At 39.2% G+C, this 12,836-nt stretch overlaps 1 protein-coding gene across 3 annotated transcripts in view; it reads left to right on the plus strand.

Moving 5' to 3' along the window:
- Positions 1-12,836, plus strand: part of nhsl2 (NHS-like 2) — a 124,409-nt gene that overhangs the window by 78,855 nt on the left and 32,718 nt on the right. For all 3 annotated transcript variants that reach the window (XM_032582265.1, XM_032582266.1, XM_032582267.1), the window contains exon 2: positions 10,218-10,475. In XM_032582265.1, coding sequence (XP_032438156.1) covers positions 10,218-10,475 — 258 coding nt within the window. The remainder of the gene's footprint in view (positions 1-10,217; positions 10,476-12,836) is intronic.

A 12,836-nucleotide genomic window follows, 5' to 3' on the forward strand; every position in this document is an offset into this window, starting at 1 on the left:
TTTAGCCGGCAGGCTTACTCGGTTTCCGTGGCATCATGGGCCAACAAGTCGAGTCATGAAAAGCGAGGAGCGATGGCGCTTTACAGATCAACCGGTGTGACTCACGCTCGGAGACGTCCAAAGGCCACGGTGTGCTATCTTAGCTTCCCTAAAGCCGTAACAAGTTTGTCGTTTCCAGACGTAGCTGCAGTAATTTGGCTAATTACTGAAGCCTGGGGCAAGGCTGATTAAATCCAGGTTTTTAATACGAGTTCAGTTTTGATTTTAAGTGTTTGGGTAAAATACAATTCCCTTATTGCCAACCATTTAGAAGTTGACATTTCTTCATACTCAACAGCTCAATTATTTAGCCCTCAACGTAATACATTTTGGCTCATCAGGTAGCGTAGCAGCTATTAAGCTGATAGCATTGCACAGAGCCTTATTATCTACTCTGACCTTTGGCGTGGCTTGGTCATAATGAGGCGGCTTTTCAAACCTGGTTTCTCGAGATAACAACACCCAGGAGTACTGCGGACGCTCGCTTTGAGTGTCACTGTAGTCTGCAAATCAGGTTTACTGCACAGCTGTTATTAGCTGGGAGTAAACACAACACACACACACACACACCCGCACACACACGCACACACACGCTTAAACCGTCGTAAAGATCGTTTGAGCCGGCTTTTTTTGGTCAGCAGAGGCGGCGTTATTTAAGACAAACATAAACGAGCCTGCTGAGTACGGGGCTAACGCTAGCGGAGACTAAACAGCCAAAAAAACACACACACACCCACGCACACAGGTCAGGATTTGGGGCTAACAACCACAGCATATTTCCTGATGAATGTGTGAATGATACACAAACCTCTCTTTTTTTATTTTGGTTTTTATCATGCATCTGTTTAAAAAAAAATATGTGAGAGGACGATGAGATGCAGATGACGGATCGCTTGTGTTTGCCCATTAATCTCTATCTGTGTTTGTGAGTGTGCGGCGTTAACAGCTTGTCTAAATCTCCGTCCTCCACGCCGACACCCCAATGGTTACAGAAGTTAATTAGCATAAGCTTCGAGAGGGAAAAAAACAACTTTGTGGTTTGAAATACAAACACACACACACACACACAAACACACCCACACAAGCATTAAGGACCTTGCAAATGCTGGTGTGCGTCGGTGTGTGTGGTCCAGTGATAAATCAGCAATCAGGACATTTGGAGCAATTCTGGTCTACATTTTTCTGTTTAGTCACTGGAAAGATGGGACAAGGAAGTGCACTACCTCATTTTAATGTGGTTTATGCTTGTCTTTCTTTATGCAAATATAGCTATGATGAAACAAGGCCATGGACTTGTTTACAGTGATAAAGATATATGAAGGTTACCATTTCAAAGTAATACATTTTCCTTACAGGATTCATTTTTAAGGCTCAAAGTAAAGCCTCCTGTTACTGAACATTTCTAGCTATCTCGCTGAATGAAGGCTGTTTTACACTTATGAAAATTGAAAAAATCCAGCTGTTTTGGAATGTTTTTGTTCATGGAAACATCCAAAACTACAGGAGTGCCACCTGACACTGTTACCAAGGTAACGCTGTTTTAAAACTACCGTTAGCAAGCATGTCTAATGAGCAGGTAAATACTACCGGGCAGTCAAAACTCTTAAGGTTTCCCCCAGAAAACTTGCTAAGCTATGTTTCTGAGTTAAAAAATGTTTAAAGTTGACAGGAAATGTTTAAATATCACATGATTATTATGTGTTATTGGAAGATTGGTAGATTAGTATCTGAACACCAACTATAAAGTCTTAAAAATGCAAACATTAAAAAAAAACTTAAATAAATAAGTAATGCTTAGCCTGGTGGGGCACAAGTAAAGCCTGGTGGCCCGCCAGGCTTATAACCCACTCGGGGAAACCCTGAGTATGAATTCGCTATGTTGTCGATGTTAATGTCCACTCATTGGTCAATGTTTTACGAATGTTGGGAATCACATGGCATCTAGCAAAGTTCAAAGTGAGGATCAAAATGAAAAAGCAAAGGCAGTTGATGTTATATTGGTTATTGGTGTCAGACAGGTAGATTGTGAACCAAGAGCTAACAAAGAATCAGGAACTAGCTTTAAGCAAATACAACTATCACCTCCAAATAATGGTAGAATGAAAATACATATCAAATACTTGAAGAAACTACAAGGAATCGTGAACCTAAGGAATGACTGGATTATTGAAAGACTGACAGATTGTTGCTGACCAAGTCCAGCAGATTTTGACCAAGTCACAAAACTCAAATAATTCTAAAGTTATTTCTTGAGCATGAAAATAAGCATAATGTAAAAATGTAGAGTCAGCCCATAACTGTTTTCAACAATGGTGAATATGTGTTCAGAGTCCAGATTCTATGGTAGAGTTGAGGAGCTGTTTGTAAAACAAAAATTGGAAAAAAACTCTTCAAGAACAGTTCTTGTTATTGCCCTTTTTTATATTTTAAAATCTGCATTGAACAATTTTAGATGAACGCCATATATTTCCTTACTTTTAAGTTCAACATTTTACATCGGTACAAAATTAAAGGATTCAAATATTTGACTCGTCATTTTCACTATGCGTATAAAAAAGACATGCCAGGTTGGATTTATGACTCCCTGAGCTCCAAGGTTTCTCCTTCTTTTTGAGCACTGGACCATATTGCACAACATTATGCTATCAGAACATTTTCTTCTATTTTCTGAAAAGCACTGAGTAGATTTTTTTTATATCTGCCCAGTGATGCCCAGAGGCCTTTTCCTGTCCTTTATCCAATTCCTCTATATGACTTTCATTTTTTGATGACACTGCTCTTATATAACCGTGGAGGGAAAAACAGTTACATCCAGCCAAGACCTTACGTCAACTTTCAGTATCGATAAATTGGTATATTGCTCCTTTTTAATGGTGGTGGTGTTTTTCTAAACCTAAATGTTGAGAGAGATAAAGGTTTACATTTTTTTAATTTCAATAATGGCAGCACATTTAGTTGTTCTTTAAAAAAAATTACATAATTTTACAAACAATTTTTTTTTACATTGCTAGTTAATTCAGTAGCCTAAATGTTACTTGCAAATGTAGCTAGCTAGGACATTGAATTTCTTTTTTTCCTTTTTCTATTTGGAATATGATCAGAATTTTATTAAACAGCTTCTATATCAGCTTTTAGTAAAGCTACCTTGATGCAAGAGCATCACTGCTAAAATGGCTAAAGTTGCTAAAATTAGCTAACGTAGCTAGCTGTTATGAAAAAATCAGTTTTTTCCCCTCATTAGCCTTTACTTCAACAACAAAACAGAACATGTAATATTTACTTCTCAAGCTAATGTATATCACTGTGAACTGCTGTGAACCCTGTTTATTTTGTAAGGGATAGCTTAGCTAACATTGCCCCATTTCCTGCGAGGAGCAGCCCTCAAAAGCAGCTTATAAATATATCCAGCACTAATCTCCAAAGGGCTGCAGTATTTTACATATTTTACATTTTTATATGAGCTGACAGATTGTGTACATCTGTAGTTCTATGGAAAGGTTATTTTTATAGTTTTGAATCAGTTTTTCTGCTTTTTTTTCTCTCTCTGCTTGGAGAGCAAGTAAAGTGACGCTCTGTAGTAACGTGTTCTTTACGCTTCTAATTCTGAATGGTGCTAACATTGAAGTCAACCCACTAATATTATGGTTTGCGTCGCGTGTTCTTCTGGAGCAGGGCTGTCGGACTCATTTTAAGTTTAGGCCATATAAAGATCATGAATGTTCTCAAACGGCCGATTGTGCTTATAAAACCCATTAACAAACTGTTAAAATATGAATTAATCACTTTGTCTGCATTCGATAAGTGCTACTTTTTCAAACTAATCAACACCTCAAGGATTTTGTCGATTTCGGGTTTTTTTCCGTAATCCAAATTACAGATTTGTGGAGCTAATTTAGAAAGACATTTTGCAGTATTTGCTCCTCTGATGGTAAATGTCAGTGTTTACTACTCTCCATGCTGACCACAAGCTATCGCTTGACATAAAGTACAGCTGAGACAACAACATAGTAGAAGTAAGAAATACTGCCATCTACAGGCGGGAGTTAGCGGTCACTTAGACGCAACGTTTACAACCATTTTTGCGAAACATTTGCAATAAACTCAATCATGTATTAGCTCAGAAAAGTGCAGAGATCTGTTGATTTTGGGTGAATTTCGGGTGTAGAGGACCACATAATCTTAACATTTTGTGAATAGCAAAAAAAAAAACACTTTATAAACCACTGAGTGGACCAGAAAAGCCTGGATGATGATTGTGACGTAAAGCTTCACCTTTTGGAGATTTCCCTTCTCATCATTACTCAGGTGAATTTATCATCCTCTGAAAACCAGACGAAGCCATGTGATCTCCATGGATCAACTTGTGTGACGTGAAAGGACGTTGATCTGTAATTTGGAGTTAATCTCTGCATGTTTAATTGAGAGCTAGTGTCTAACTCTGACAAAATCTCGGTAGTGGTGTGGTTTCGAATGACGCGTGTGTCCTGTAAGGCTGTGAAAAACCTCGACAGACAGAAGATGACTCCTCCTCTTGTCATGAATTTGCTGAGAGAACGGTGAGGATGCAGCAGAGGTGTCTCAGAGGAGATCAGGTAGTTAACGCGTTTTTCTCCCTTCGGATCTGGTATCTACAGTAATCTGAGCCACATTTTTAGAAGCTCCCGGGGCTTGTTTGACTCCAGCACGTTATCTCACCCGTCTTGCGAGCGAGCATGAACACACTCACCGCTAGGTCGCACATTTAACTTAAAAATCCCACAAGTTCAAACACTCATTGCTTAATTAAACACCGATGAAGGTGGAAAGTAGTTGCTAAGCAGAACAGCTTTGTTTGAACAGAGTAGATCACAAAATATCCACACTCAGACAGAAAGGATGTGGCCTTCTTTTCACAAGTGCTTATGAAATAAGAAGGGATCAATATAATGCATTACATATATCAATGTGGATACTGAGATAGACAGATTTTAGTTTGTATTTTTGGACACATAGTTTAAAGTTTTGTTAATTATACACGTTTCCTCTTAGATTGACGAGATTTCATTTTGTATTAAAGTTTAATGCTGCGAAAGAATATGAAGTGATGGCTGCAGAACGATATTGAAATTCAGACCAAAGTGAAATGAGTTAATCTGCCACAAATAAGCTGATTATGAAAGTCTGTACCACTGAAGCACATTTTAAGCTTGTCACATTTTCATCTTTACAGTTTGTAGCGACTCAACTTAAGTTATCTTGTAGGCACCTTGAAGGCATCACTTATTTCCTTTTATTCCTCACACACTCACTAATTACTTGCGTGCGCTGGGCAACTGAGGAGTTTCAAGTCTGGTAACCCATTTAGCGTCAGTGGATGTAGTTTACATAAAGAGCAATAAAATCCAGAAGTCCCAGGAAAGATTGGGAGTTCAGGGTAGCACAATAGAAACAGGTTTTTTTTCCAAATTAAATTCCTTTGAAACTGAACTCGTAGCTTTACTGAGTCATACCAGTCACAGTTTACACAATACATGAAATTTACGTGATAAAAAAATAGCGTAAACATTCATTTTTATTTAATTTATTCTTTAAAGGACCTATTTAATTCAAACCAATAAAAAAGGAAAAAACTAAAGTTTTTGTAAATGTACTGTAGACGTGTGAAGGAACTTTCTGTTAAGACTTTTAACAGACAAGTCCTGCATTTTCTACTATATGTCAGTGTTTGTGAGACTTACTGTAAAAATACATAACGTTTCACTTTTTTAACAGTTTGTGAATGCAACAGGACATCTATTGTAAAAATATGGAAAATGTCCATTTTTTTGATAAAACAGGAAAGTAAATAAATTACTGTAAAAACCAGTTGACGGAAATGTTTGAACAGAAAATGTCTTGGTAATTTTCAGATTTTTTTTAAATGGACATATACAGTGCATTAGGATAAACACGGATTCCCAAATGGGACACTTACCTTCTGACAAGACCAGCAAAACAATTTGCGAACACAGATTGATCTCGGGAGGAATCATCGCAAAAGAGAGCGCAGCTGATCTGCGTAAAAGTGAAAATGCTCAGTGCAAACTGACGCTGCGCGTCTGCACCCCGAGCAGCAGCAGCAGCAGCAGCAGCTCCGTCTGGCGGAAGCTGATTGTGTGAAAGCCGATTAGGAAAATGAAGCCGGAAGCTGAGAGGGTGAAATTGTGATTCCACACACTGTGACTGGTTTTGTGGGAGAAGATGTCTGCTTTTAGAGCAGACGAGACAGCTGCCGAATGTTTTCACGCCGAACGAGGCGGCGTTCCTTTTCAAGCTTCCCGTTTGCTTTTCCTCAAGAACGCAAAGTAGAAGTACATATCTGCGTCGAAAGTGATTTGTGTTAAAACGGGATCTAACTGAAGGAAAAAATTTTTTTTTTTGTCTCATATTTATAACAATCCAACTGTTTTTGGTGAATTAATGTTAAAACGTTTTTCATTCCGACTTCTTCATTTAATTTGTCTTTGTAGGTTGTTATAAATTTCACGCCCTGTAGATCAGGAGTGTTTAAAGCATTTTTGTGGTCATTTGTGGGACTGATTTTGTGTGGCTGCAGTTCAAAAATGCTACAAAACTGTCCCACTAGCATAGGTTTTACTTTTATTTTTTAATTAAGACTAAATTAAATAAGTTAAATGAATTAAATTCTTCTCACGGTAGAAAAACATTAAGTAAGTAAAACACAAAATATTTGTCCCTTACTATCTAAGCTTTTTCCATTCTCTTTGATTTATTAGTATCTATCTAGTGCCTTTAACCAAAAGCAAACTTTTGATGCTGTCAAATCTGCTTTTAATTAATTGATCTTGGTTAAACACAGCAAGTGTTTTCAAAGATGCAGCGACTCATATCCTGTTCAAAAACTTGTTCTGTTTTTTTGTTTTTTTTCCCCAGTCGATCCCAAAAGAATTAGCAAACTGGGTGCATTTCTTTTGGCTAACCAGGCATGCAAAACCCTTTCCGAGTTTTAGATTCGCAAGGATTGAGTCATCTCTTCCCTACAAAAAAATCTCACGACTTTATTTTTACCACCACAGTTTTACATTTCAATAAATAAAGCGACAACAAAGAACTGTTTATATCTCCTTAAAATGTAGCAATGACAAAAAGAGTAGGAGAAACGTAAATAGCACCGTGAACAAAGTCTCCACATGCAGTTTATGCTTGTGTCTACTGCAGTACAGCTAGCTGTTTCCAGGAGTTAGAAAAGTTGACTGACTCTAAAATATGGCAAAGAATTATGTTTTTGGGCAGACAAGCATTGCAGTGAATATCGCATTTCCATCTGGTATCCATAGTTACCACGATAACATTTCCTAACACAAAGAGTCGTAGGCAGGTTTCACAGAATGCATTGATTTGCCCCAAGCTAACGTGTAAGTAAGACATAGTGAGTAGTTAGAGAGAAAATACTGTTCCACATTTTACTTCATTATCTAAAAAAACAATATTAAATTTGAAAGTTTGGGTTAACAGAGTTTTTATGAAAACAGCCAAAAATCTTTGGTAGGCTTAACAACGCTATCACCATTTCTTATCAAACATGTATAGCGTTAGCTGCAACCGCTGTCAGTGAGAGTTATGCCTCAGTTGTTGTTGTTGTTCCCATTGGACCATCGGCTGTCACAGTTTGTATTGCGTAAGGTTCTGAAAACAAGGCCGCAGGAAGCGATTCTGGATTCAAACAAACTTTGATTTGAACTGAGACTCAGAACAAACCGTGAACATGACAAGAAGCAGCCGAGTTAAGAGAGATTAACTTATTCTGTTCACATAGGTCAGCTGCTGTTATGGTGTTACTTACCTAACAACCCAGATCAGGAGTATCTAGTTTATAAACTTTAGATCAACATTGTTTGATTCGTTTTCTTCTTTCCTTTGGTTTGTGTTTCCTTTTAATTCATGTAAAGCCCTTTGAATTGCCTTGTTGCTGAAAATGTGCTATATAAATAAAATTACCTTACCTGGCTGGTTTTATCTGCTCAGCTTTGATTGCCTGCAATGTGGTCTGTCAATATTTCTGGAATATTTTAGTGCCTATTTTTGAGTTTTTGTTGATTGAGCAATGTGTCTTATGATTGTACCCTTTGAATTTCACCAGCTCTATTTTTCCTTGTGTGATTAACTTTGTATTTGTTGTTCATAAACTAGGAACTATATTTTTTATTCCTAAGGTTTAATTACTGAACGGCTGATCTGTTGCAGGTCAGTTAATGGAATAACTGTTGAAGGCCTTCATGGAAAACAATTTTATTCTGTCGGTTCAGATTGAATCAGAGTGAACTGAGGTCCAGTGGTGAGTTAAAACTCATCTCGTCTGCATCAATAATGTATTGAACTGCAGATATAAATTATATTGAACGTAAAGCAAAGATACCAGACCCTTGAGATCATCAGATGTTCGGAGAAGACCGCTTCTGTCAGAGGTGACTGTGTGGAAAAAAAGTGTTGTAAAACATTCAGCCTTCTTGTTATCTATTCAAAGCTTCACTCTCTCTCTCATCATCTTGCGGTCTGAGTTTGCTTTCGAACAGTTTCTTGCAACTTTTTTCACTCTCTGTGACTTTATTTTAATCACATTTCATTATGCTCAAAAAATCTACCCCATGAGTGATCTTCACTCAGTAACGGCATTCACACCAAAGAGTGTTATTCTGTACACCACCTGGCTTTCACTTAAATACTTAACTTTTCACCTGGCGATCAAATAAACATCAGGGTTTTGGGTTTCAATCTGAAAATCATCCAATTTGTGTTACGTTAAGTTAGTTTGTTGAATATATAGAGGGGCCAGATATCTATAGGTTTGTAAGAACGTTAAGTAACCCTTAAAGAAGACTCTCATCTCTCACCGGTGTCTCTGTTAAAGTTACCTTGCTGCTCACTTTAGCTGTGTTACATTACAAATGTCTTTGTCTAATATTTTGCTAATGTCAATAACAAGAAAAAATTGCAATTGTGATGTTTGGAAATCATCAGTGAGCGTGCTTTCTGTGATTAAAAATCTGTGGGTTCAACACGTTCCAATGACTGAATGTTTTATGAACTATGTGATGTTCTGGTGTAGCCACCTACCGATTGTCAGACAAACACCCCCAAAACATCCTCCTCCTCCTACTTCCTGTCTTCTTCATCGTTTCCGCCAGTAGTAACATCCGGCTGTTGATCACCTGACTCGTGTGATTGCGGTCACATCTGTTTCCATACAGTGGAAAAATCTCCTCATTCTAGCGCAACAACTTTTTGTCGAAAAACTCTTCTTTTTTTTTCCAATTAGCAAATTTATTTTAGTAATTTCAATTTGCGCACTTTTATTGTTGATGGAAACGCAGCTAGTGACATGTCAGGCAGAGAGACTATCAGTGACTGAATGTCTCTGATCAGTTCATTGATTAGAAACAGATCAGAACCATACATTCCCATCATGGTTTGGGTTGTTTCTTTCTGTTTTGTTTTCCACTCTTGTTCTAATAAACCCCAACATCTCAGTCCTCCTCCCTTCTAGTATCAGATTTCTTCTTCTCCTCCCACTCTTGATCTTCTTTCTCTCCCAGTTCTTCATTTTTGCCTGTTTTTTGTATCCTCTCATCCCGCTCTGGCCTGATGTATCCTTCTCCTCATCCCCTCCCTCCGCCTTCCCTCTATCTTCCTCTAACGCCTTTCCCTGGCTAATTAAGCAAACCTCTCTGATTCCCCTCCAAATCCGTTCTGTACTTTTCTCTCCTCCTCTTTGCCTTAATTAAGTTTTCTTTTTTTTTTAAATTATGAATTCTTTCCTTCCTTCCTTCTTTGCTACCTTCCTTCTCTTCCTCTTTCCTAGGTCCTTGTTTTCCCTGACAACAAATAATGTTATGTAATCTACGTCTCTGGGTATTATATATGCAAATCATGCGTTTTTATTTATATGTGTGGTTTTCTCTCTCTCTCTCTCTCCTCCTATTTTTTTTCTGCACCTCACCCTCCCGCTCCTCATGATCAACTCTTTTCTTCTCCTCTTTGCTCGTTTCCTTCCCACTTTTCCCTACAATGTTCCTACTCTCCTCCTTATCTCTGTCTTTCCCTTCCTCGTCTCTCCATCCATCTATCACCTCCTCTCACTGTTCCTCCCTCCCTCCTTGTCGTGCCCTCCTCTCCTCCCTCGCGCTCCCTTCCTCCTCCAGCCGCCAGCGGTCTCGAGCCAGAGAGCGGAAGGCGCGGTGGCAGCAACAGCGTCAGCAGCCACGGCGACGGTAACCACAGCAGTGGCGGCGGCGGCGGCGGAGGCAGCAGCGGCGGAGGCAGCAGCGGCGGCGGCAGCGCGGCCCATTTCAGGTCTCCATGGCAACAGAGCGTGAACGTGTTCGGCTCGTGGAGCAGGCCGGAGTGTGTCGAGGAGCTGCACCAGCAGGCGCAGCTCAACCTCCAGAGCCTGCTGCAAGGTAAGAACGGACGGACAGATGTCAAAAGAAAAAAAAGGAGGAGAGGCAAGAATGGGCGTGTAGACGGATGGAGTAGGAGTGTGTGTTTTGGGTGTGTGTGTGTGCTGTGTTTTGAGTGGGTGGGAGAGGCTTTGAAGCAGGGGCGGATGGCAGAGTGTTTACTGCGCTGATATGGGTGTGTGACGGCCACCTTGAACATGCTTGCGCGTGTGTGTTTGCCTGCAGATATGAAGCCTGTGGACGTGCGCGTGTTGTTTTCACCCGTTACCATGTGGTTTTATTGCACCGTAGGGTGTGTGTGTGTGTGTGTGTGGGTGTGTGTGTGTGTGTGTGTGAGCTATCAAAATCACCTTGCAGGCTTGTTTTAAATCACCCTGCTCTGTGTTAACTAAACACTTGATGGAACTGATGGGTTGCGTCTCGCTGTGAGATAAGTTTTCAGCGTCGGAAATTATTGGTGTTTTTAAAAGGTGGGACATTGAGATTTTGTTATTCACCTCTGATTTTTGTGAGCGTTCATCGTGTGTGTGTGTCTGAGTGGGTGCGCGTGCATATTCACCCTCTTAAAGGACCCAGGCCATCATTTTTGGTCTCAGGTAGCTATTGTTTTTTTTCCCCTCTAGTCCAATTTTAACCAGTTAGTTCTTTCACTTTCTCTTTTTTTTTTATCGCTCCTGATGTGACTCATGCTCTGTTTGCCTGCCATCATTGTAATTACTGCTGGTTGTCCACTAAATGGACATAAGCTTGATGTAGGTAAAAAAAAAAAAAAAAAGAAAAAGGCAATGTGACAACCTTAACACTTTGAGGAGGCTATAAATGAGAGAGCGAATCCTTCAATTCATCACATGCATGTTCGCTATAGTAAGCCACTTTTATGAAACGTGGTGTGTGCTGAAATTTGCAGCGAGGTGTGGGGATATAATAAGTAAGACTACAGTGCGTCACTGATGGCTAATTCTGGCCAACCCAAAAAAAGAAACGCCACAAAAGAACAATGTATAACGTCTTCTGCTTGGAGTCTGAAAAAGAACTAACACAACTCATCAGACCGCAAACTTTAATTTACTGTACATAACAACAATAACAACAATAATAAAGATAGAAACTTTATTTCAGACTCAAACAGACGCACATAACCACAACCAACCGAAAACAAGATCATATACAATTTATTGTAAAGTCACCTAAAAGTGACGTTCGGTTAAATAAATAAAAAGTTGAAAGTGCTTTAGGTCACAAAAACATAATACAGTAGCAAGTTATGAAACATTACATTTGGTCAGGTGTCGTCAATGAAATCATCGAATATATTGATCAAGGTTCCACTAACTCCCAATCAAATTCAACATTACTTGATTGATCCCAAAGGGAAATTAAATGTTTTCATGTTTTCAGCTTTTCTTTAAAGAAACTCAGTGATTTGGCAGTTTGTCCGTTTTCTGGACGTTTGTCCCAAATTTGTGGATGTTGGAAGCTGAATGCGTCTTCATGTTACATGTGAGCTCAGAAACAGACATAGTGGAGGTAATGTGAGGATGTGAGGCTCCTTTGCCTCCTCAATACCCGGACGACTTGCCGTAATCGACGTAATCATGACTTCTGCTCTCTACCAGAACATCCTGCAGGGGAAAGTCCAGCCGTCAGTGCAGAACTATTGCTTAAAACTTTGGTTATGCAACACGAATGATTCAAAACTCCCCAGAAAACGAGTTAAGTTTTGAAGTGGCCTATCCAAAATCTGGTCTTAAATTCTGCAACGTAACTTTAAAAACGACGTTCATACTCATAAATCCTCAAACTGGGCAAATTTGAAGCTTTTCTACAGAGTAGAGTTCAGTTTTCTGTTTCTACTCTAGTTATCTCTGTCCAATATTAAAATCTATTTGACGAATTGGTGACAAAAAAAGCAAAAACCCTTTTTCACAGCGCTGTATGCCTTGTGGATGTAGTTTGTCCTAAATCAGAAGCTTGATCGCCTCGATAACTTCAAGAAAAGTACAAGCTTTGTGGCTAAATTTCCAGTTTTTGCGAGGCTTTGCGTTTTGTTTTCTCTTGCCTCTCTCGGCTCAACAAACCCTAAACTTGTCTAAAGAAGAAGTGTGTTGTGTTTTCAAACAGCTTCTTCCTCTGACTTCATTATTAAAAATCTCATTGATACTGAAGATAGCTAGCTCTGACTTTTCTTTCTGCGGTAAGAACTTCCCCACCGTAAAGTGTTGTTGTCACTGATTGAAGAATCAATCTGGCCGACGACTGGCATTGTTTCCTCTAGTCTTCAAGGGAAGACAAGTAAAAATGACAATCAATTACTAATGAAGGCTTTGTAAGTTACTGAGCTACTGAAACATACGTTTGCTA

The sequence above is a fragment of the Xiphophorus hellerii genome, chromosome 14, assembly GCF_003331165.1.
Source record: "Xiphophorus hellerii strain 12219 chromosome 14, Xiphophorus_hellerii-4.1, whole genome shotgun sequence".
Lineage (NCBI taxonomy): Eukaryota > Metazoa > Chordata > Actinopteri > Cyprinodontiformes > Poeciliidae > Xiphophorus > Xiphophorus hellerii.